The 21,696-nt window shown below is 44.4% G+C and overlaps 1 protein-coding gene across 2 annotated transcripts; it reads right to left on the bottom strand.

Moving 5' to 3' along the window:
• Positions 1-13,947: 13,947 nt before the first annotated feature.
• On the bottom strand, positions 13,948-20,747 carry FUS (FUS RNA binding protein). Of its 2 annotated transcripts, none has more exons than XM_075178854.1 (15): positions 20,631-20,747; positions 19,839-19,863; positions 19,255-19,412; positions 18,947-19,097; positions 18,584-18,846; positions 18,309-18,486; positions 17,008-17,042; positions 16,068-16,106; positions 15,862-15,968; positions 15,455-15,584; positions 15,116-15,226; positions 14,718-14,859; positions 14,531-14,628; positions 14,303-14,450; positions 13,948-14,186 (listed from the first exon to the last, which is right to left on the bottom strand). In XM_075178854.1, the coding sequence occupies exons 1-15, from the start codon at positions 20,641-20,643 to the stop codon at positions 14,147-14,149; spliced, it is 1,638 nt and encodes a 545-aa protein (XP_075034955.1). In that variant the 5' UTR covers positions 20,644-20,747; the 3' UTR covers positions 13,948-14,146. The 2 variants fall into 2 exon arrangements, with proteins under 2 accessions (XP_075034955.1, XP_075034956.1); XM_075178855.1 differs by having other exon boundaries at positions 18,584-18,840.
• Positions 20,748-21,696: the final 949 nt, after the last annotated feature.

Here is a 21,696-nt window from a genome sequence, read left to right as displayed (position 1 = left end):
AGGGTAAATCATACTTGCCGACTTTTAAAACCTCCCCTGCGTCACCTGGTCATGTGACAGGTGTATTAGGGGCGTGGCAACACTATTGTGCCACCGTGGCCCCTGTTAGGATATAGGCAAATTAAAAGCATTGCCTCGCAGGAGGCGGGGCTTAATATCGCTCTGGAAGGATGCCTACAAAATTCCGGGAGAGTAGACAAGTATGGCGTAATAGCGGCAGTATATTAGTAGAAATATGCAACTGAACAAAGGATTTGGCCCTAAGGTGATCGCAGGTTGGACTTTGAAGTGATGTTTCACACGTTCCATCATGTGCATTTTTCAAGTAATGCGAAGTGGGCGTACACCTAAGAACGCACTAGGCGGAGACACAAAGTGAGTAAGAACAGCAGGTCTGGGGGGGGGGTTTTGTGGTTAGTACAGTGGTTCCCAAACTGTGCGCCTAGGCTCCCTGGGGGGGTCTCGGCGATCTCACAGGGGTGCCTCGGACAGGGCCAGTGGAAAGCAAGTCAGGGGACTACTTGGTAATTATTATGGCTTAGGGGTGCTTTGAAAAAATGATGGAAACCCTAAGGGTGCCTTGAACTGAAAAAGTTTGGGATCCACTGGGTTAGTAAATGATACTGGAGCCGGGAAGCGGAGAAGCGGAGAAGCACATACTGTTTATTTTCTCCTTATCTAGAAGATTTACCTTCTGTTTGCCCAGATCATTTCACTCACAAGCGATGTGTTATTTCTGGTTTATCATTAACTGTGTAACACTCAACCCCTTCCTCCCCTCGCACTGCAGCCGCCTCTCTGGCAGACATTGTTCCCCATTCTTATCGCACAGGCAGGTCAGACTGTAGTGTCTGTAGTATGGTGTCAGCTACAGCATTGTTCCCGGGCCTGCAGACCTCCGACATCCTGGAAACTATGTACCAGACCAGTGCCGGAATACGGGTCTAGTGAGCCTGGAGCTGAGAATTATGATGGACCTGTTGTGCGCTTCGCCTGCATATGGGGTTGGCTGTCTGGAAGTGGTACACGATAGTGGTAGATACAAAACCTGGCAGATTTTTCTGCCGTTTGGGCTGATCCGCGGTTTCTACCATTACTCGTCTAATTAGCCCGATGACTGTGCAAAATTCACACAGGTTTGCTCACGTCACGCTTCACGTTTGGAACATCGCACAAGCAAATGTCTAATCTCCTTTATAACGTGTCTGCTTCTAATGCTCCCCGTAGTATGTTATCCGTGGAAAGCACTTAGGGGTAGATTTATCAAACCTTCTGAAAAAAAGGAAAAGTGGAAGTGTTGCCCCTAATAAGAACAGAACTTTTGTCCTTGGAAGAGCAAATAAGAAGACAAAAATAACCTATATTTAGATTAACTGCTCAGTGCTACTTCTCTTGTTCTGTACGCTGGTGGGGAAACAAAGCGACGCCGGGGAGGGAGGATAGTCCAATTTGGGTGACAGGTGGACCTCTCCTTAGAAAAATGCAAATCAAAGTCAGGCTATATAGGTAATTACAGAGTCCTAGTAACATCCATGGCAGAAATTCCCCTCTGGTAAGCTGGATGTCAGTCTCTGTATCTGTGTTATTCTGTACAGATGCATAATGTCGCTTTTCTTGTTTTGTTAGCTGGATGTCAGTAAGGGTTTTACACTAGATGTATAGACAACCGCACAGTACCACTTCTGCTTTCCTGGCTGTAACGCCCATCTATGTATTTAGGGTAAGGGTCATTTAAACTAGTTGTGTGCCCATTCAGCACAAGCCTTCTCCAGCACCAGAAGAGGAAGGAGATTGGGCTGTGATAAATGGTGAAGAACAATCAGGGTCGCCAACAGCTGCCAGTCTTGCGGCTAATGACTGGCTCATACTTACCATCTTCTAAAACCTCCCCTCCAGGAGCAACGGGATGGCCAGGGGCCGAAATGGCACAATGTGCAGCAAATGCCACCTTTGAAACCGCTGTCTGTTTGGGCTGCCCTGCGGTATCTACCATTACTCGTCTAATTATCCCGCAGAGGATTGCTCACGTCATGTTTGGAACATCGCAGGAGCACATGGCTAATGTCCTTTATAACGTATACTTATAATGCTCCTCCGTGGTATGTTATCTGTGGAAAGCACTTAGGGGTAGATTTATCAAGCCTTCAAAAAAAAGGAAAAGTGGAAGTGTTGCCCATAGCAACCAATCGGATTATATCTATCATGTTCTAGAATGTACTAGATAAACAATAACTAGAATCTGATTGGTTGCTATAGGCAACACCTCAACAGACCAAACCTCATCATTGACAACAATGACAACAGCTCCACCTACAGGTTATAAGTGAAAGAACATCCAGGACCCCCGATGAGAGGGTGCATCAAAGTAAACCCCACAGACTTAAATATGCAAGAATAGTAAACCAAGTTTAATTCAGCCAAAATAGTGTCTAAATCAGGTCTGTGGACGATACGTATGTCATCAGCACGTTGCACATGAGAAATGTATTCTGTGTCATGGGCAGGATGCAAATCATCCCTGCTATCCTCAGCAAGACTCAGCACACATCACATACAGGGAGACATTAGTAGAAAATATATGAATAATATTGCTATATATACATCACAGTTTCAGCAGTTTAGCTGAATTGATATTTGAGCTGTGATGGGGGGGGGGGGGGATATTTTCCCTATGCAGAGCAGACATACTGTCAGTATTTACATTTACATTAGACTGTTGTCAGTTTCCTTGTCTGAAATGGCTGATAACAGAGAATGACAGAGAACAATAGCTTGCACTATGCACAGCCCGTACATGATTGCTAATAACTGATTTAGGTTCAATTAATTCATAATACATCCCACACACAGCCCTGTAGTCTGGATATCTCAGAATAGATCCCATTTAACCCCTGTGCTCCCCGGCAGGCAGTAACACTGGCCTCAGTGTGTGCAGTGGTTGTGTATATTTCTCTTTGACAATGTTCTCTGTGTTCTTTGGCTGAATGACAAAGCAAAGTGACACATAATCCTCATTATCGGTGCACACACAATGCTGGCAAACAGCAACCGTCAGATGCCTTTCTAGGACAACAGTATTCATCCAGAATGTCCAGCACAGACCATTCCACCTGCTCCACACTATCATGTGTTTTATATTACTGTAAGCACTGAGTATCGGCTGTATGTCACTGCAATAACCCATCCACTGCATTACTGAGTATCAGCTGTATGTCACTGTAATAACCCATCCAGTGCATTACTGAGTATCATCTGTATGTCACTGTAATACCCCATCCACTGCATTACTGAGTAACAGCTGTATGACACTGCAATAACCCATCCACTGCATTACTGAGTATCAGCTGCATGTCACTGTAATACCCCATCCACTGCATTACTGAGTATCAGCTGTATGTCACTGTAATACACCAACCACTGCATTACTGAGTATCAGCTGTATGTCACTGTAATAACACATCCACTGCATTACTGGGTATCAGCTGTATGTCACTGTAATAACCCATCCAGTGCATTACTGAGTATCAGCTGTATGACACTGCAATACCCCAACCACTGCATTACTGAGTATCAGCTGTATGTCACTGTAATAACACATCCACTGCATTACTGGGTATCAGCTGTATGTCACTGTAATAACCCATCCAGTGCATTACTGAGTATCAGCTGTATGTCACTGTAATAACCCATCCAGTGCATTACTGAGTATCAGCTGTATGACACTGCAATACCCCAACCACTGCATTACTGAGTATCAGCTGTATGACACTGTAATACCCATCCACTGCATTACTGAGTATCAGCTGTATGTCACTGCAATAACTCATCCAGTGCATTACTGAGTATCAGCTGTATGTCCCTGCAATAACCTATCCACTACATTACTGAGTATCAGCTGTATGTCACTGTAATAACCCATCCAGTGCATTACTGAGTATCAGCTGTATGTCCCTGCAATAACCTATCCACTACATTACTGAGTATCAGCTGTATGTCACTGCAATAACTCATCCAGTGCATTACTGAGTATCAGCTGTATGTCCCTGCAATAACCTATCCACTACATTACTGAGTATCAGCTGTATGTCACTGCAATACCCAAACCACTGCATTACTGAGTATCAGCTGTATGTCACTGCAATAACTCATCCAGTGCATTACTGAGTATCAGCTGTATGTCCCTGCAATAACCTATCCACTACATTACTGAGTATCATCTGTATGTCACTGTAATAACCCATCCAGTGCATTACTGAGTATCAGCTGTATGTCACTGCAATAACCCATCCACTGCATTACTGAGTATCAGCTGTATGTCACTGCAATAACCCATCCACTGCATTACTGAGTATCAGCTGTATGTCACTGCAATAACCCATCCACTGCATTACTGACAATCAGCTGTATGACACTGCAATACCCCAACCACTGCATTACTGAGTATCAGCTGTATGTCACTGTAATACCCCATCCACTGCATTACTGAGTATCAGCTGTATGTCACTGTAATACCCCATCCACTGCATTACTGAGTATCAGCTGTATGTCACTGTAATACCCCATCCACTGCATTACTGAGTATCAGCTGTATGTCACTGTAATACCCCATCCACTGCATTACTGGGTATCAGCTGTATGTCACTGTAATACCCCATCCACTGCATTACTGAGTATCAGCTGTATGTCACTGTAATACCCCATCCACTGCATTACTGAGTATCAGCTGTATGTCACTGTAATACCCATCCACTGCATTACTGAGTATCAGCTGTATGTCACTGTAATACCCCATCCACTGCATTACTGGGTATCAGCTGTATGTCACTGTAATACCCCATCCACTGCATTACTGAGTATCAGCTGTATGTCCCTGCAATAACCCATCCACTGCATTACTGAGTATCAGCTGTATGTCACTGTAATACCCCATCCACTGCATTACTGAGTATCAGCTGTATGTCCCTGCAATAACCCATCCACTGCATTACTGAGTATCAGCTGTATGTCACTGTAATACCCCATCCACTGCATTACTGAGTATCATCTGTATGTCACTGTAATAACCCATCCAGTGCATTACTGAGTATCAGCTGTATGTCACTGTAATACCCCAACCACTGCATTACTGAGTATCAGCTGTATGTCACTGTAATACCCCAACCACTGCATTACTGAGTATCAGCTGTATGTCACTGCAATAACCCATCCAGTGCATCACCGAGTATCGGCTGCATGTCACTGTAATACCCCATCCACTGCATTACTGAGTATCAGCTGTATGTCACTGCAATAACCCATCCACTGCATTACTGAGTATCAGCTGTATGTCACTGTAATACCCAATCCACTGCATTACTGAGTATCAGCTGTATGTCACTGTAATACCCCAACCACTGCATTACTGAGTATCAGCTGTATGTCACTGCAATAACCCATCCACTGCATTACTGAGTATCAGCTGTATGTCACTGTAATACCCAATCCACTGCATTACTGAGTATCAGCTGTATGTCACTGTAATACCCCAACCACTGCATTACTGAGAATCAGCTGTATGTCACTGTAATACCCCAACCACTGCATTACTGAGTATCAGCTGTATGTCACTGTAATAACCCAATCCACTGCATTACTGAGTATCAGCTGTATGTCACTGTAATACCCAATCCACTGCATTACTGACAATCAGCTGTATGTCACTGTAATACCCCATCCACTGCATTACTGAGTATCAGCTGTATGTCACTGTAAGAACCTGCCTGGTGCTTTACTGGATATCAGCTCTGCTTGACCTGATGTAACCTATTCCAAAGAGCTTCTTATAAAGTTGCTTTATTAACCCTTTCCTGTCCTTTTCTGGAGGACTCCTGTGTATGTGCAGTGTACAGTTCGCCCACAGTACTGCAGCACATATGTATCTGTGTACAAGTATTAGTTACAGTGCATTACACAACTCACACCCACAATGTTATATCACAAGCTCGCGCCAGCTGGATTTAATGGTATTTCAGAAGTCACAAACATTTCTGCAGAAATCTCCGCTGTCAGACTGACACAAGGTCCCAGCACCAGCTCATACATGTATCCCAGGCCGCTCCCATGTAAAGTCATTGTTATATCATCATCATCGTCCACGTATGACGTCTGCACATAATTGCAACAGTCAAACTCGAATCACTGAACCCAGAAACCGACACACCTTCTGGTTACACAACTCCTGAGTGCCATCCTGACGGCATTCCTGAGCCGTGAGCACTGCTGGAGGTGACACATGGCTCCTACATCAGTGCAAGCTTAGGCATTCCACCTGTTGTAGAACTACAAATCCCAGCATGCCCTGCCAGAAGATGGCTGACTGACTAAAGGACCTGCACACTTGAGATTACAGCAGACCTTGCCATCACTGCAGCGAGCCACAGTCAACTATACTAATTCCACTAATTGTGCATGTGACCCTAACGGGTTCTGTACACTTCAACGATGACGAGAAATCCGACACAGAGAAGACCTACCAAAAAAAAAACCATTTCAGGAAAAAACGACTGCAATATACACAGACTTACCTGAAAACCGACTCCGCAGATATCCGATGGCAGCGGAAGGCTGACCGGACCTCCTTCCGAATGGCCAGCTCTCCGGCTGACCTGAATGAATTTTAATTTAAAGCAGCAATGTCGGGACAAACAGTTTAAACAGTTAAACTGCGGGGAGTGAAAGGAGTAAGGAGGGGAAATAGTCTGTGCCACTGTTAATTAGAGGGTCCTGGGCATGGATGTAAATGACCAGAGGGTCCCTGCACATGCAGGTTTTCGGCAACATCTCTTTAAGGTGTTGGGACGCCGGTGAGGTAATGTAGAGTGCAGTGCAAACAGATGCCTCAATGATTTGGGCACCAGACCATCTCTATAGAAATAAACTATTTACACTTCTCTTCACTCCTGCATGATACTTAAGTTGGAAACAATAGTAAAATAAATATGTACATCTCCTTTCTACTCCAACAAGGATCTTAATTGATTAGCAAGAATATCGTTGCATCAGAAATACTTCTCCTATAACTCCTAATTCACAAACTCTTAAACATGTGATTAGATGATAATAGGACAGTCACATATTTTAAACTAGTGGTTACATTTGACTTGTAGTTTACAGGTAGGTTGCATGTAGGTTGCATGTAGGTTACATGTAGGTTGCATGTAGGTTACATGTAGGTTGCATGGTTTTACTCCATTACTCCATTGCCAACCGTTAAACATTTCCCACATCCAGGGACAGCTTCTGACACACACACTGTGGTCTCTTGCTTCTCATACAGGCCAGCTCACTTTTCCTCTAGTGATCGTGGTTACTGAACCCTCCTCTGGGGAGATGACATCACATGACTGGACTCTACGCAGACTCTGACCCCCTCTCTGTGCAGTGCACTCTCAGCCTTACCTGGGAGGTCTGACGCTCTCACTAGTGTCCACTTGTAGCTTCTTCACTAACACCTTGGACTATAACACCCTCTCTGGTGTCCTCTCTGCCCCTCTGGGTCACATTAAATACTGCAGCAACCCTCTCCATAGGGTCTCTTCATGCTCTCCCTTCTCTGTACATAGGGACTCTATATGACAGATCCTCAATTCAGCCACTATTAATTGTTTCCTCCGGGTGCTCCGGTTTCCTCCCGTACTCCAATAAAATACCAGTAGGTTATTTGGCTGCTATCAAAAATTGACCCTAGTGTCTATCTGTGTGTGTATATATTAGGGAATTTAGACTGTAAGCTCCAATGCGGCAGGGACTGATGTGAGTTCTCTGTACAGCGCTGCGGAATCAGTGGCGCTATATAAATAAATGGTGATGATGATGATACTTTGGCAATGACCCCCTAACTTTATTGAGGTCCCCCTTTTTTTGTCAGGGGCTCTTCTTTATTATTATTTGAACTCATTTCCTCCTTGTGTCTCTCTGAACCTGGGGACCCCTTCCCCTTTTTATATGCAGCCACGTTCTGAGGTCATTTCTCCCTCAAATCTGTGCCATGTCATTCATATTCTCCCAGTTATGATGTACTTTGCCCCCTAGTGGCAGCGAGCCACAGATACAGTCCCACATTTCCTGGGGGTCCCGGGACCTTCTCCCCTCCGTCACAGGTCCCTGGCTGTCACTGTTCCTGGTGTGTCTTCTCTGGGTCGTAGTGCTGGGCCTACACAGTCAGTCACCAGGAGGTGTGAATAACCACACTGAAGGGGGCGTTACAAATATAGAAACAGGTAGATAAAGGGCAACTTTTTTATTGAATAAAGTGATGTGTAATGTTGAACTTATAAATTAATACATTAAGTGGTAGTGTGCTTTGTGCGATCTTTGCCTAGGACTATAGTTTTATGATTAAAAACAAGGACACCCATGCAATCTAGTGTGCCTTCAAGCCATAAAATTCCCCTAAACCTTAAGTTTACCTTTGCTACAACATGTTAAAACATTTTTCATTTTTAGTGCAACTTTAAAACAGCAATCCTATGAAAATTAAATCACTGTGGCAGGGTATAAGCTTGGTAATAACCCTTTTCCTTTGCTTGTTTTTTTCAGGCTGCTATCAATACTTTAGAATTCTGCAGTTTCCACAGTGTAATGTGGCTATCATGGCAACCACAGTCGTATGGCACATGATGTAGTATGATGATTTGAAATACCCGTCTGAGTTCTGTCTGCACCCCCCTTTGTCTTCACATGAGATGCTGAAAGCCTGAGTCTATGTTTGACTGGAAGCCTTCCACATAGATTTTGAAAACAAGCTAATTTGTAACTAAAAAATAAATCAGATGTTTTCTTAAAAGGTACTTAAACAGCTCTTTATAAAAAAAAATACTATAATCATCATCATTTATTTATATAGTGCCACTAATTCCGCAGCACTCTACAGAGAACACCCTTGCGCTTTTCCATTTGTAGAACTCCCCCCTTCAATGTCGATAACCGACATCAACAGTATATAGTGTGGGCTGGTTTCCAATAAAATAGGGGGGAATGCCTTAATCTCAATTGACCAGGAGGGTTAAGAGCCACTCATCAACCATTTTCCTACACTAGCTACGCATGACTGGGTGGCACGCGGGCTGGTTATAGATTTTTAAAGGGGGCTGTTCCCCTGTTTTTAAATGAAAAGAAGCGCAAGTTCTCACCATCAACATGCAAAGTTATACAAGCCTTATGGAAGCAAAAAAAGATATACCTCTTGGTGTATGTAAAGATACTATCAAAATAGGACATAACTCTAATGGGCACCTTTTATGTACTCTACTTGCAGATGAAGGCTCTCAATCCGCCTTTCCACGCACAAGGGGTAGCAAGGTCTAGACAGCTAACTTTAAATATGAATATAAGTCTTGGTGTTGTGAGACCCTGAGCTCAGGACAACACTTGGGGGGGGTGGGGGGGGGGGGTGGGGGTAGATTTACTAAACTGCGGGTTTGAAAAAGTGGAGATGTTGTCTATAGCAACCAATCAGATTCTAGCTGTCATTTTGTAGAATGTACTAAATAAGTGATAGCTAGAATCTGATTGGTTGCTATAGACAACATCTCCATTTTTTTCAAACCCGCCGTTTAGTAAATATGCCCCATGGTCTAAAACGATGGACTTGATTTTCTGAATCCGCTTCTCATAAATCTCACTGCTAGAGGGATGGCTGGTACTATTTCTGGAAGAAATATCTCAATTCTGTATAGAGTCTTGAGATTGAATCCTTACTGGAATACAGTAGCATTGTTAAGATTCTGGGGAGCTTAGTAGGATCTTGTCAGCTTCCGAAATATCAGTTTCAGCCAGTCCAGATGTTCACAATACTGGCTGCTTGGGAGCATCAAATAGTTGGGCCAGATGGGCAATGCATGCAGAGTAAAAGGGTAATGCTCCGTAGACAGGGAGCAGGACATATGCACCTTGGACTTCTATTGGGCCAGCATCAAATCTGAATGAAAACCTGATTGTTGAAGATCACTCACCTGTATATTAGTTGCATGCCGAATTTGTTAGTCAATGTGTTGTTGTTCCCCTTGATAAAAACAGCTAGATCCTGACAGTGTTCCAAGAAGTCTACAATCACAATAGCTGATTTTCTGAGCACAACCGACATCAGTTAAGGTCAGTAGAAATAGTATTAGGACAAAGCTCAGATAGATTTCAGGTAATACCACCAGTATCGATACACAATGTTTTTCCTCTTCACTTTTGTGAAGACTGGTGGCACTAATGAAATTCCAAATTGTAGTGTAGGAAATTTGTGTTATAAATACAATTTGGATAAATAAAAACATTGAGAAACTCATTCTTCAAGGAAAATGTTGCCAGATAATCCTCTTTACTTGTATCTACTGAAACGTTTTGAAGTCTATGTTCCTGAACATTCTGTCCACCTTGGGAAATTGGATGTATGACCCGTGAACCATATAGAGGTGATTTTATACCACAAACTTCCTGCATTCATTTGACAGGAGCTTCAAGACCCCATTCTCTACCTCTATAACTCTACCTCTAATCTCCTGATCTTTCCCTTCCCTCCTCTCTGGGGTGTCCAGTTGCCTCTCCGCCATCTCCTCCTGGATGTCCTTATGCTTTCTCAAACTTAACATGGCCAAATCTGAACTCATTGTCTCCCCCCACCTGACCTATCACTGTTGACAACACCACTATCTCCTCAGTTCCCCAACTCCGCTGCCTGGGTGTCATTCTTGACTCCTTCCTTTCCTTTGCCCCTCACAGTCAATCTCTTGCCCAATCGCTTCCAGGTCTGAAGCATCAACCGTATCAGACCCTACCTCTCCCAGGATGCCACCAAAACGCTTATCCACTCACTGATCATTTCTCGTCTTGGCTACTGCAACCTTCTCCTTACTGACCTCCCGAGGTCCCATCTCACTACTCTTTGATCTATACTTGATGCTGCAGCTAGACTTATCTTCCTCTCTCTCACACTTAGCTGCTTTCTCCTTTGCTTGACTACTGCTTGTTTTCCGGATTTGGTATTTATCTCGACCTGCCGTGATCTTGGCCCGATTATCAGATTTGCAATTGAACTCCACCAGCTCTGACCTTAGCTTGATTTCCGGTATTGCAATTGAACTAACTTTAACATAATTACCAGTACTGCGACTGATCTCTGCTCTTCCTGGACTTGTCCTTTCTGTTCCTTCACATTCTGACTTCAGCCTGTGAACATTTATCACAGCCTCCCTCCATATCCTGTCCACCCCATTCAACATTATTGTGATTTATTAAGCCTCTACCACAAGCTAAGACCTGGAGGCTACCAAGTACTCTGGACCACATCAAGTTTCTTGGCAAGGGATTGCTATAGGCGAATACCTCATGAAGAGGTTCTATTATCTAATCACATACTGTTATAACATTATCACCAGCCATACCTTTTGGACCAGATACCCATGGAGGATGTCCACCTTTGTCTGCTCAAATCTTGGCAAATTAGCTGTAAGCCTTCTCAAAGATCGTCCAGGATTTATCTCTTCAGCTCAGTGACTGCAAACTATTCCGGAACTTCCAGAAAAACAGCAAGCTATATTTCAAACTCATGCCAACCTAGTCTGGTTCAGAGGAACACAAGTTGGAATTATGACATCACTACTGCAAGATGATCCACAGACTTGGGCCTTTGGACAGAACACAAGTACTCCAGTTCCTTCTGTAGTGAGCCATTTTATTTTTAACCTCAGGCCACCTTTATGTTGGCCCTTAAAGGGTGTCCTCAGCAGAGTCACGTTTGATCCCTCAAACAAGGGCGTAGTTCAGCGGAGGAATAATGTAGTTTCAGAGGTAGTGCTCTGAATGTAAGTGGTGGGGGGCTTCATTCAAATTAAACATGCGCAAGTTCGATACTCGGTGTTAGAAACATTGGAAGCTCGGATACATTTATCAAAATTGATAACTGCTATAAAGGAACAGCACCAAGAACAGGATTCTACTCCAGTGGGCTCTTTACCCTTCTAGCACAGCCTAACAAAGACGTTTCTGATCCATTGCAAATTGGTACCTTCCGCCTTACCCCTTGAGACAACCAGGAGACGTAGTTCTTGGGAAAGTTGTGTCATCTATTTAGATGATATACTTATTAAGTCATCTCTCCCACACCTCGGGAGCATGTCCATTCAGTCCTCCAGAAAGCGAGAGAAAACCAACTATTTGCAAAAGTGAGTTTGAGGTAGGTAACCCAGGTGTCATTCTTGGGATACAAAACTGCTGCAGAAGGGTTTACCATGGATCTGGCCAAACTCCAAGCTATACAAAATTAGCGCAAAGCCACAAAATTTCAAAGCCCTTTTAAAGGTCTATAAATAAATGGTAATGATGAAAGGTTCCTTGGTTTCTGAAATTACTAGTAAAGAGTTCTGTCCCTCTTACTGGCAGGACCCATAAAGGAGATCAATTTATTGCATATTGTTGGAAGTCATTCTGTTCTATCCTAGGTATCATCTTGTCTTTTTCTTCAGCAAACCTTCCACAAACCAACAAGCAGACATCACTACCTGCCCTCAGATCTCCCTGTCAACACCACCACAATATTTTCCTCAGTCACCCAAACCCACTGCCTTGGTGTCACACTTGACACCGCTATCTGCTTTATTCCTCACATCCAAACACTCTCCTGGTCCTGTCAACTCCACCTTAAAACATTGCCAAAATACACTCTTTTCTTACTCAACATGCTACCAAAACTCATCCATTCTCTCATCATCTCCCATCTTGACTGTTTTAACATCCTGCTAGCTGGCATTCCTGTCACCCATATATCCACCCTAAATTCTGCTGCAAGACTGATCTTCCTCTCTCACCGCTCCACCACTTTGCAAAACCCTACACTGGCTCCGCGTCCTCCAGAATCAAATTCAAATTAATTACTCACCCTTACCTACAATGCCCTCAACAACACCCCTTCATACATCTCAAATCTCATCAAAATACTCTCCCTCCTGTTCTTAGATCTACCTCTGACCTTCACCTTGTCTTGGTCTTTGATCACCACCTGACTCCCACCTACATAACTTCTCCTGTGCTGCTCCCCACTTATAGATTCCCTACCACTGACTTTCCCACAGCCTGCAAATCTTTAGCCCTTTGAAAACCCCATCACTTTTTTAGGTGACCTTACCCTCAATAACACTATTCACACTAATGCACCCTCACAACTCCCCCAATCTCCACTCTAACTCCTCATTTCAGCTGTGCCCTCTTCCATTTAGAAGATACACTCTAATTAGGAGGGTTCTCCATACCCTTTGTTTTCATATCTGTATTTATTTTGTGTACCATGTCAGTTCTGTGGTTCCCATCATTCATGTACAGCGAGGTGCAAAACATCTTCATTTAAACTTTTGTTCGGAGGAAATTTGAGCAAATAATTTATATGGAAAACTAACTCCCCTATTCTAGGCATTATTATCACTTACTTTTCTTTTGATGGCCAGTTTACTTCATAATCTAGTAATCCCTAGTTTAATCATCCCAAGAATCAGTCTGCATCTGAGGAACCAGTCACTCAGCTTACAAAACAGATCAGTGCAACGTAATACCCCAGTGACGCTCAGATTATACATTGGAATCTGTACACAACATATGACTAATGCGCTGTCACCTCCAGTCAGTCACTGAGGACAGTAACAAGTACCTGTGTACAAGGACAATGCAGACTGACGACCAATAAACTCCAGCAGTGTTTTACATACACTTGTAAACAGATTACACATTAGATTATTCATAAATTAATGGAGCTTAAGGCATTCTATTTGTATTTTTACAACACATGTTGAAAATATTATTTAGTTTACATTTAAGAATTTATATTTAAATTAAATCCATGAAGTGAACGTTTGATGCAAATGGAGATTGTAAATGGCCTCATTCCCAAACCAGATAGACATTAGTACAAACACTGCATATCACACCATGTAAGAAATTTACACACAAGGTCATTGTTTAATGAGCAAGGACTTTACAAAGACGGGTAAAATTCACAGCGCACTGCGGAGGTAATACAAAGTGTACATAAATTTAGAACAATTCAGCAAGAATCCATAGGACACATCTTCATATGTATAAAAAACAAAAGAAACAAACAAAAACCGTAGAAATAATGTGCGTATCACAGCTAGTATGGCCGCTCACGTCTGTCCTGCCGATGGTCACCCCTGAAACAAGCGATAAGACATTACATACAAGGACTTGACCCTGCTGCCACATACAGTCCCTTCAGAGGGAGACACAGACTATGTACACATCACTACATTCATTAACTTCAACTCACCGGGAATCCATTTTGCCTGGTCCAAAGCCCCCACGGTCACCCCCTCTTCCGCCCCGGAATCCTCCTCTGTCGCCTCCTCTTCCTCTGAAGCCGCCTCGATCAAAGCCACCACGTCCTCCACCCCTCCTGTCATCACCGAAACCTCCCCCTGAAAGAGTGATGTACGATTTAGTACAGTGATCAGAGGTACGACCATTACACATTAAAGGGTTAAGAAGGAATCCTCACCCATGTGAGCACCGCCCGGCCCTCCGGGGCCGTCAGGCTTAGGAGCCTTGCACTGGTTACACTCGTTTCGCCAGGAGAAATTCATGTTCTCACAAGTCCTGCAGGAAGGAGTCAGAACATGGGGTGAGACAACACCCTACAGGGAAAACATGACTCCACATGGAAACCCTGAACGGCTACAACTTACGGGTTTGGGCACTTCCAGTCTCCGGCTCTCTGCTGTCCTCCACCACCACTGGGGTAGCCACCACCGCCGCCACCACCACCACCAGCTCCACGGCTATTGTTACCTCCACTAGGACCACCAAACCCACCACGTACCATGGGTCCTTTCAGACAAAACAAGCCGATTAGAAACTGTACAGTGTCATTATGCAAAGCACTAAACCATTTCCAAGAAGCACACAGTACACTACACTACAGACTCCGATTTAAAGGGCATGAACACCAAATATTCACTTATCCCTCCTAAGGCTATATAAACATATAAAGACATCAGAGAACCTGTCACAAACATTGTATTGTACAAGGACCATTACATATGCTACATATTTTCTATGAGACTGAACATTGACCACTACACACCTCCACGCCCTCTGCCGGCAGCCCTGCCATTAGCTCCACCTCCACGGCTGGTGAAGTCAGCCCTCCGTGTGGCAAAAGAGACCTTAATTGGGTTACCAGAGAACTCTTTCCCTAAAAAAAGAAGGCAGAGGTTAGTAACCAAACAGAAGATAGGAGCACCTAGGCTGGTGAAAGGCAATCTGACACTTCAGGGGCCGCAAGGGCCAAATATGACTGTCAAATTAAAAAATACCACAAAAGACATGATTAACATTAGCAGACATTGTAAACAAGTGTTCAAAGTTATAATGAGCAAACCTGACAAAGCAGGAAGGAGCTGGGGCAGTCTGCTGTACTCACCATCAAACCAATCAATAGCAGCCTTCGCAGACGGGGGGTCATCGAAGGACACGGTAGCTTCTCCCTTCAGCTTGCCAGTCTCCCGGTCTGTGTACAGGTTGATCATTGGCTGACCAGTTTTTTTGTTAGTCTGTTTTCAAACAAAAACATTGTCATTCTAAATCTCAGGATGCCTAAAGTGGGTGCAGAATGTTTTCCAACCTCTTACCAACTGTACAGAACAATGTACAGCAATGCAGCAAGTAATAAGTCATTTATTCAATAGTTTGTACCAAGCAACTCCATGGGCTCTATACTTATTTACTTCTCCATGAACACTGCATTAGACTGTTCCCATACTGGGATATATATGCAGAGCACACGAGAATAGCCACCCACTAAGGACCCATAATACTGAACACACCAACCTTAATGATTCCAATCTGCTTGAAGTACTCAGCGACTGACTCCACCGTTACATTCTCGCCCAGGCCTTGCACAAAGATTGTGTTGTTGTCGGAGTTGTCTTGCTCAGCTGTAACACAACATCAGGGTCTTATTGATTGAACACAGCACCAGGTTGGGGGGGGGGGGGGGGGGTGAGATAGACAAACGAGCACTGAGTAACACTTACCATCCATGTCGTGTCTGGGAGGGCCGCCTTCACGGGGTCCTTTAAGAGCAGAGAACAGCCATATCAAAGGTGTGCCATTGACAACACAGTAATACATACACACCCACAGCCCTCCATACGCAACACCTATGTTATTCATTCTCAGTGCCTGGGCAACACATGGACACTTTCCAGTCTGTTGCTAATTATGAGCCTGTTGGACCAAACAAGCCCTTTCCTGGAGCAGACAACCAACCTTACAAAGCACACCAAGTGTTGTACCCTACGACACACTATGGACGTACAATGTCAGACATTTGTAATGTTATACCATGAAAGTACTGGAGTCTTTTGCCCTGTTTAGCCCAATCATCACACCTTAGACCCATGTCAGGTTTCTGTAATGACACTTGCATTTTTTTTTTCCAGGTTCCAGTGGATTTTCCTTAATACATTATACCAGTGTTTTAAATGTGACAAACTACCCGATGACAAAGTATAACCACCATACCATGTAATTTTGTGCCGTACACTTTTTAATAGCCGTGGATTTGGTCAAACATGACTACTTCGTTTTAAACCTTTGTCAGTCTTACACTCTTGCAAGAGGTTATTTTTTTTTTTATACCATGTTGAGGTTTAATGGACCTGTCAGTACCAACAATACACATGCATTTACCAAATTCTGCTGCCCAAACCTTAACCAGAGTTCCCCTGAGGGTTACTGTAACACTTCAAACCAAATGAGCAATTGCATTGTAAATTGTGTTTACTTGACCAAAACAAAAAAAAAAAAAGAAAAGACTGAACATAAAATAAAGTGCACGGGCACCGCCAGTGGAATGGAGCCGGCCTCACCCCCCACACAGGACCCCCTCCCATCCAGCTCTTGGTATGAATGACCGTAAATAAAATGAACAGTACAAGAATTTGTGTTGGAGATTTTCAACTCTTCACTTACCAAGAAATTTACCGAATGTTCCCCGTTCACCACCGCTGAGAAGACAATTAGGAGAAATTGAAGTGTTTGATTTGAGATTCCCGAGGCTACAGAAGATCTTATTCCGCGACAACACACAAGGTCTAAGTGTGCGAGTTACTCTCTTACAACTAACACACTTGCGTCTTGTTTGTACATGAAGCTTCTTTCTCACTTTCAGCCACTTTGCGGCATTTTAAGGACACTCGATCTGAACGTTTTGCCTCCTAAGACTAATCACCACTTATCTCACAGCAGTGCAGATACCTTTCTATGAGAGATCTTAGACCAATGTTTTGCATATAATTGTGAGCAGTGTAACCAAGCACCAGAGAGTAAAGTGAGTGCTTCATGCACATCAGTAGTTCTGTAACGCTAAGCTTATGGCTATATTGTGCTGATAAATAGCTAGTGTGAAAGCTGACGACACCTTGAAAACCTGTAGCACATAAAATGCAGAATTTGTTAACACAAAGCAGAGCAACACAGCAAACATGATTTGTCAGTTTATTCCTAAGTCTGTAGCGGCCGCTTCTATACTTACCTCATGCGGCGTATCCAGCACCCCCCCATGTAATAATCACACACTAGCAGTATATACACGTAGTCACACAGACCCCCCCCTCATCTATTACACATGGAGAGACCCCTCTTATCTTATAGTGGAAGCTTATATACCGGCTTCTCAAAACCAAGATATGTTCTAACACAATTTAATACCTTAAGATAATTCCAGACTCTTCATTTACCCCAGATTAGACGTCTTATGTACTTATAGCACCTTTGAGCAATAACTTAAACACTTTATCTTAAACACAGTAATTCATACACATCTATACCAAGTAATGGATATAAAGAGAATCCTACGTATTACACACATATATGCTAAGTTCAGTAATTGTGATACTCCATACAGTAGTTTATTACTCATGTCAACCTTGTCAGAGGTTTTACCCACAATCATGTTTATCCATTGATTGGAAGGAGTTGTGTCGTACAGCGATGTACCCCTACACCTGCCTACCAAGGAGCACATGGCTCTATAGACCCTTGTTGGAGACCCCGTCCTGTCACATACAGCTGGAAACCACATTCCTCTCTTTACAGCCACAGGTCGAGTTGTCAGTGCTTAGGAATCAGTTTGTAACCACCATACATGGCTTGTGCTCAGTCACTCAGCGCTGGTTTATACTGCTCCCCCCCCCCCCCGACTCACATCACCTCACTGCGGCTATATTCCGCCATTCTCCACCCTCGCACACCTCCCAAAGTCAGACACCTACCCCATACCGCCTCTTGCTCCACGGGTTCCTCGTCCACCTCGGTCAAAGCCACCGCCGCGACCACCGAACACTCCACGCCCTCTGCCTCTACCGTCAGGTCCACCATAGCTGCCCTGATCAGAGCCACCATAGCCGCCTCCACCACCTATGGAGGGAGAGTCCTGGTTGTAGCCGCCAGCTACAAAAAAAAAAAACAAGAGGGCAAAATATTATTACTGGGGTCTTTAAATGAAACGTAAAGGAGAAAATCTACAATGAATCTAGGCTGGACTCACCTCCTCCACTGCTGTACTGGGACGACTGCTGCTGGCCGTAGCCCCCCTGAGGAGCGTTGTAGCTGGACTGCTGCCCGTAGGAGCTCGGCTGCTGACCGCCGTAACCACCTTGGCTCTGCTGTCCCCCAAAGCTGGATTGGTGCTGACTTCCGTAGCTGCTCTGTTGGCTCCCATAGCCCCCACCACCACCACCCCCCTGCTGTCCATAGCCGCTGCCCTGCTGTTCTGACTGGTAGGAAGAGGGCTGAGAGCTGCTGCTGTAGCTGGCAAAAAAAAAGACCAGTCAGGGGAGCATCCAATAACCATTAAATGTTATCCTGGAGCAATAAAGATTAATACATATCAGATGGGACTGGAGCTCACCTGCCGGTATTGCTGCTGGCGGGAGGCTGCTGAGAGTAGCTGGAATAAGACGACTGGGATGACTGCTGCTGACCACCGCTGTATGGGGGCTGTGAGCTGCTGTAGTTACTAGCGCCGTAGCTTTGAGGAGCCGACTGGGAGCTGTATCCAGCTGTACAAAACACACAAATCAATGGACTGAAACTGAGAAATCCCACTAACTACACTGAAGACGTACAAGCTGGTAAATAAAGAAGGGTTCGGGTAATTTCTGCAGTGTGAGACTAACAGCATAAACACTTTTACTTGCTAATGAATGGGAAACTTACAGCCCTGCTCCTGTCCATAGGATGACCCATATCCGCCACTCTGGCCATAGGACGAGGAACCAGCAGATTGGCCGTAGCCACTGTAACCCTGCTGGCCATAGGACTGGCTGCCCTGCTGAGAGAAGCTTTGTGCTGGTTGGGAAGGGTATGTGCCATATCTGAAATCAGAGCAAGAACATGAAGATTAAAAGATTATACAACCCTCCCCCACAACATAAACACACCCCTCTACAGAGACACACACATATATATAACCCAACTACACAGATCCATATACACATCCTCATTAAACAGACCCACATATGTATAACATACCTATACAGAACCTCACAACCCATATAACCCCCTATACAAACATATCTACACACATACATATGTAATCCTCAATAAGAACCACACATACTGCCTATAGAGACCAACATACATGTAGAACGCTTCTATAGACCCAGATACCTATACAACTCCGTATACAGACCCACATACATGTTGCTCATCTATATAGACCCACATACATTTAAAACACCACTTTAAAAACACACATACACCTGATACATGCTATAACACATTGATATAGACAAACTTACCCTTGGCTTGCTTGTTGGGTGTAATCTGTAGGAAAAAATACATTAAGATTATTTAAACTGCAATAGTAACTGTGGAGCATCTAATAAAGCAGAGTATACAGTAATATCTAGCTAAATATTACATAAATTTACTTTGTTCTAGTTGTAGCATTTCTAACAGAGCCTCCCTGCAGTATTACCCTATGCAATGTGATGATGGGGCAGATTGTGGTGCATTGCGCCCAGATAGGCACTAATATAACCAGGGGGGATCCAAACAATGGGGAGGGAGATAACCCATCACCAGCATAGGAAAAGGGGAGGAACATTAAATATTCCCTTACGCTTTATTCCCATATAATCATGTTGGTTACATAACCCTATAGCAGGAGATAGGAGCAAGGGGAAAATCAAAGCATCTCGGTTGCCATCACCCCCAGGAGCATCTCACTAGGGGGGGAAATCTCACTATGGGGCATCTATGGAGACTGGTGCAGAGGAAATCTGTGTTGCCCCCAATAAATCCCAATTTGCACCAATGAGTCAAGGTCTGTGATCACCATCTTTCCTCATTGTAACAATTATATATATATATATAAATATATATCCCCTCTCACGGGGGGGGCCTCATCTGAGCCCACCATGCCGCGAAATGGCGCCGCCCTGCACCACAAGATGGCCGCCATGCCGCAGTGTGCATCCAGGACAATGGCAGGAGGTGATCCGGGCACCGGGTGCTCGGCGGACACACCGCCCGGGTCACACACACACAGATAACACCCTCTGGGGGTGCCAGGCCCCGCGCGCTCTTACCGTTGGCCGCCATGTTGTCCCTCGCGCTGACTCTCACAGATTCCCGCTCGCTGACTCCTCGCGCCGCACTGACTGGGGCGGGGCCGCCGCGGCCCTTTTATATGCACTCGGAATGTACCACTGTGCCGGCGTGGCGGGGGTGGAGCTAGGGCGCCGGGGGGGGGGGGGGGCGGCTGTGTGTGATGTGCTGAGTGATACCGGACTGGATAACGATGTAAATGAGATCTAGTAGCGGCAGCGGGACGTAGCCCGGGGTTTTATCGTTATGTTATACACAATAGTGCCATGAACACATGGTATGGCCCGATGTATTATATAACGATGTCTGAGCCGGGTAATATGATATTACATATAAACAATTTCCTTAATTTCCAGTAGAAACCGGCACCATGTCCTGTCCTTGTACTGAGGCTTCAGGGGAGGCGGCTGTGCTGCTGGCAGCCATATTGTGCATTGTTCAAACTCCATTGCACACAGGCCAATAATCTGCATTTAGTTATTCTATTTAATTTATATTCAAGTTTTCTCATTATTGCTTCACTATCTCCATTTGTTATTACTTATCAGTACATGTAATGTTATATATATGTCCATTGTAATCTCTGATGACTGGTACAGATTAGGGACTGCAATGTGAGACGATGGCAATAACATCATCACCATTTATTTATATAGCGCCACTGATTCCGTAGCGCTGTACAGAGAACTCACATCAGTCCCTGCCCCAGTGGAGCTTACAGTCTAAATTCCCTAATATAGACACAGACAACAGAGAGACGGACTAAGAGCAATTTGATAGCAGTCAACTAACCTACTAGTATGTTTTTGGAGTGTGGGAGGAAACCGGAGCACCAGGAGGAAACCCAGGCAAACACGGGGAGAACATACAAACTCCACACAGATAAGCCCATGGTCGCGAATTGAACTCATGACCCCAGTGCTGTGAGGCAGAAGTGCTAACCACTACGCCACCCCGTTGCAATAACATGGTGTCCGTCCCTCACCGTTTACAGACGAGGCTTTGTCCCCCTCCGTCTACACGTTCTATATGTGGTGTCGCTGTGGG

This window comes from Mixophyes fleayi, chromosome 7, assembly GCF_038048845.1.
Source record: "Mixophyes fleayi isolate aMixFle1 chromosome 7, aMixFle1.hap1, whole genome shotgun sequence".
Lineage (NCBI taxonomy): Eukaryota > Metazoa > Chordata > Amphibia > Anura > Limnodynastidae > Mixophyes > Mixophyes fleayi.
The sequence above is the reverse complement of the archived record's forward strand: the minus strand, read 5'-3'. Positions and strand labels throughout refer to the sequence as shown.

What these genes read in the sequence shown, in the direction of transcription:
- FUS (XM_075178854.1), bottom strand. An exon ending in CTATGGACAGGAGCAGGGCT is followed by an intron (nt 19,098 to 19,254) that starts GTAAGTTTCCCA and finishes TGTTTTGTACAG; the next exon opens with CTGGATACAGCTCCCAGTCG. An exon ending in GACTGGAAGTGCCCAAACCC is followed by an intron (nt 14,629 to 14,717) that starts GTAAGTTGTAGC and finishes TCCTTCCTGCAG; the next exon opens with GACTTGTGAGAACATGAATT.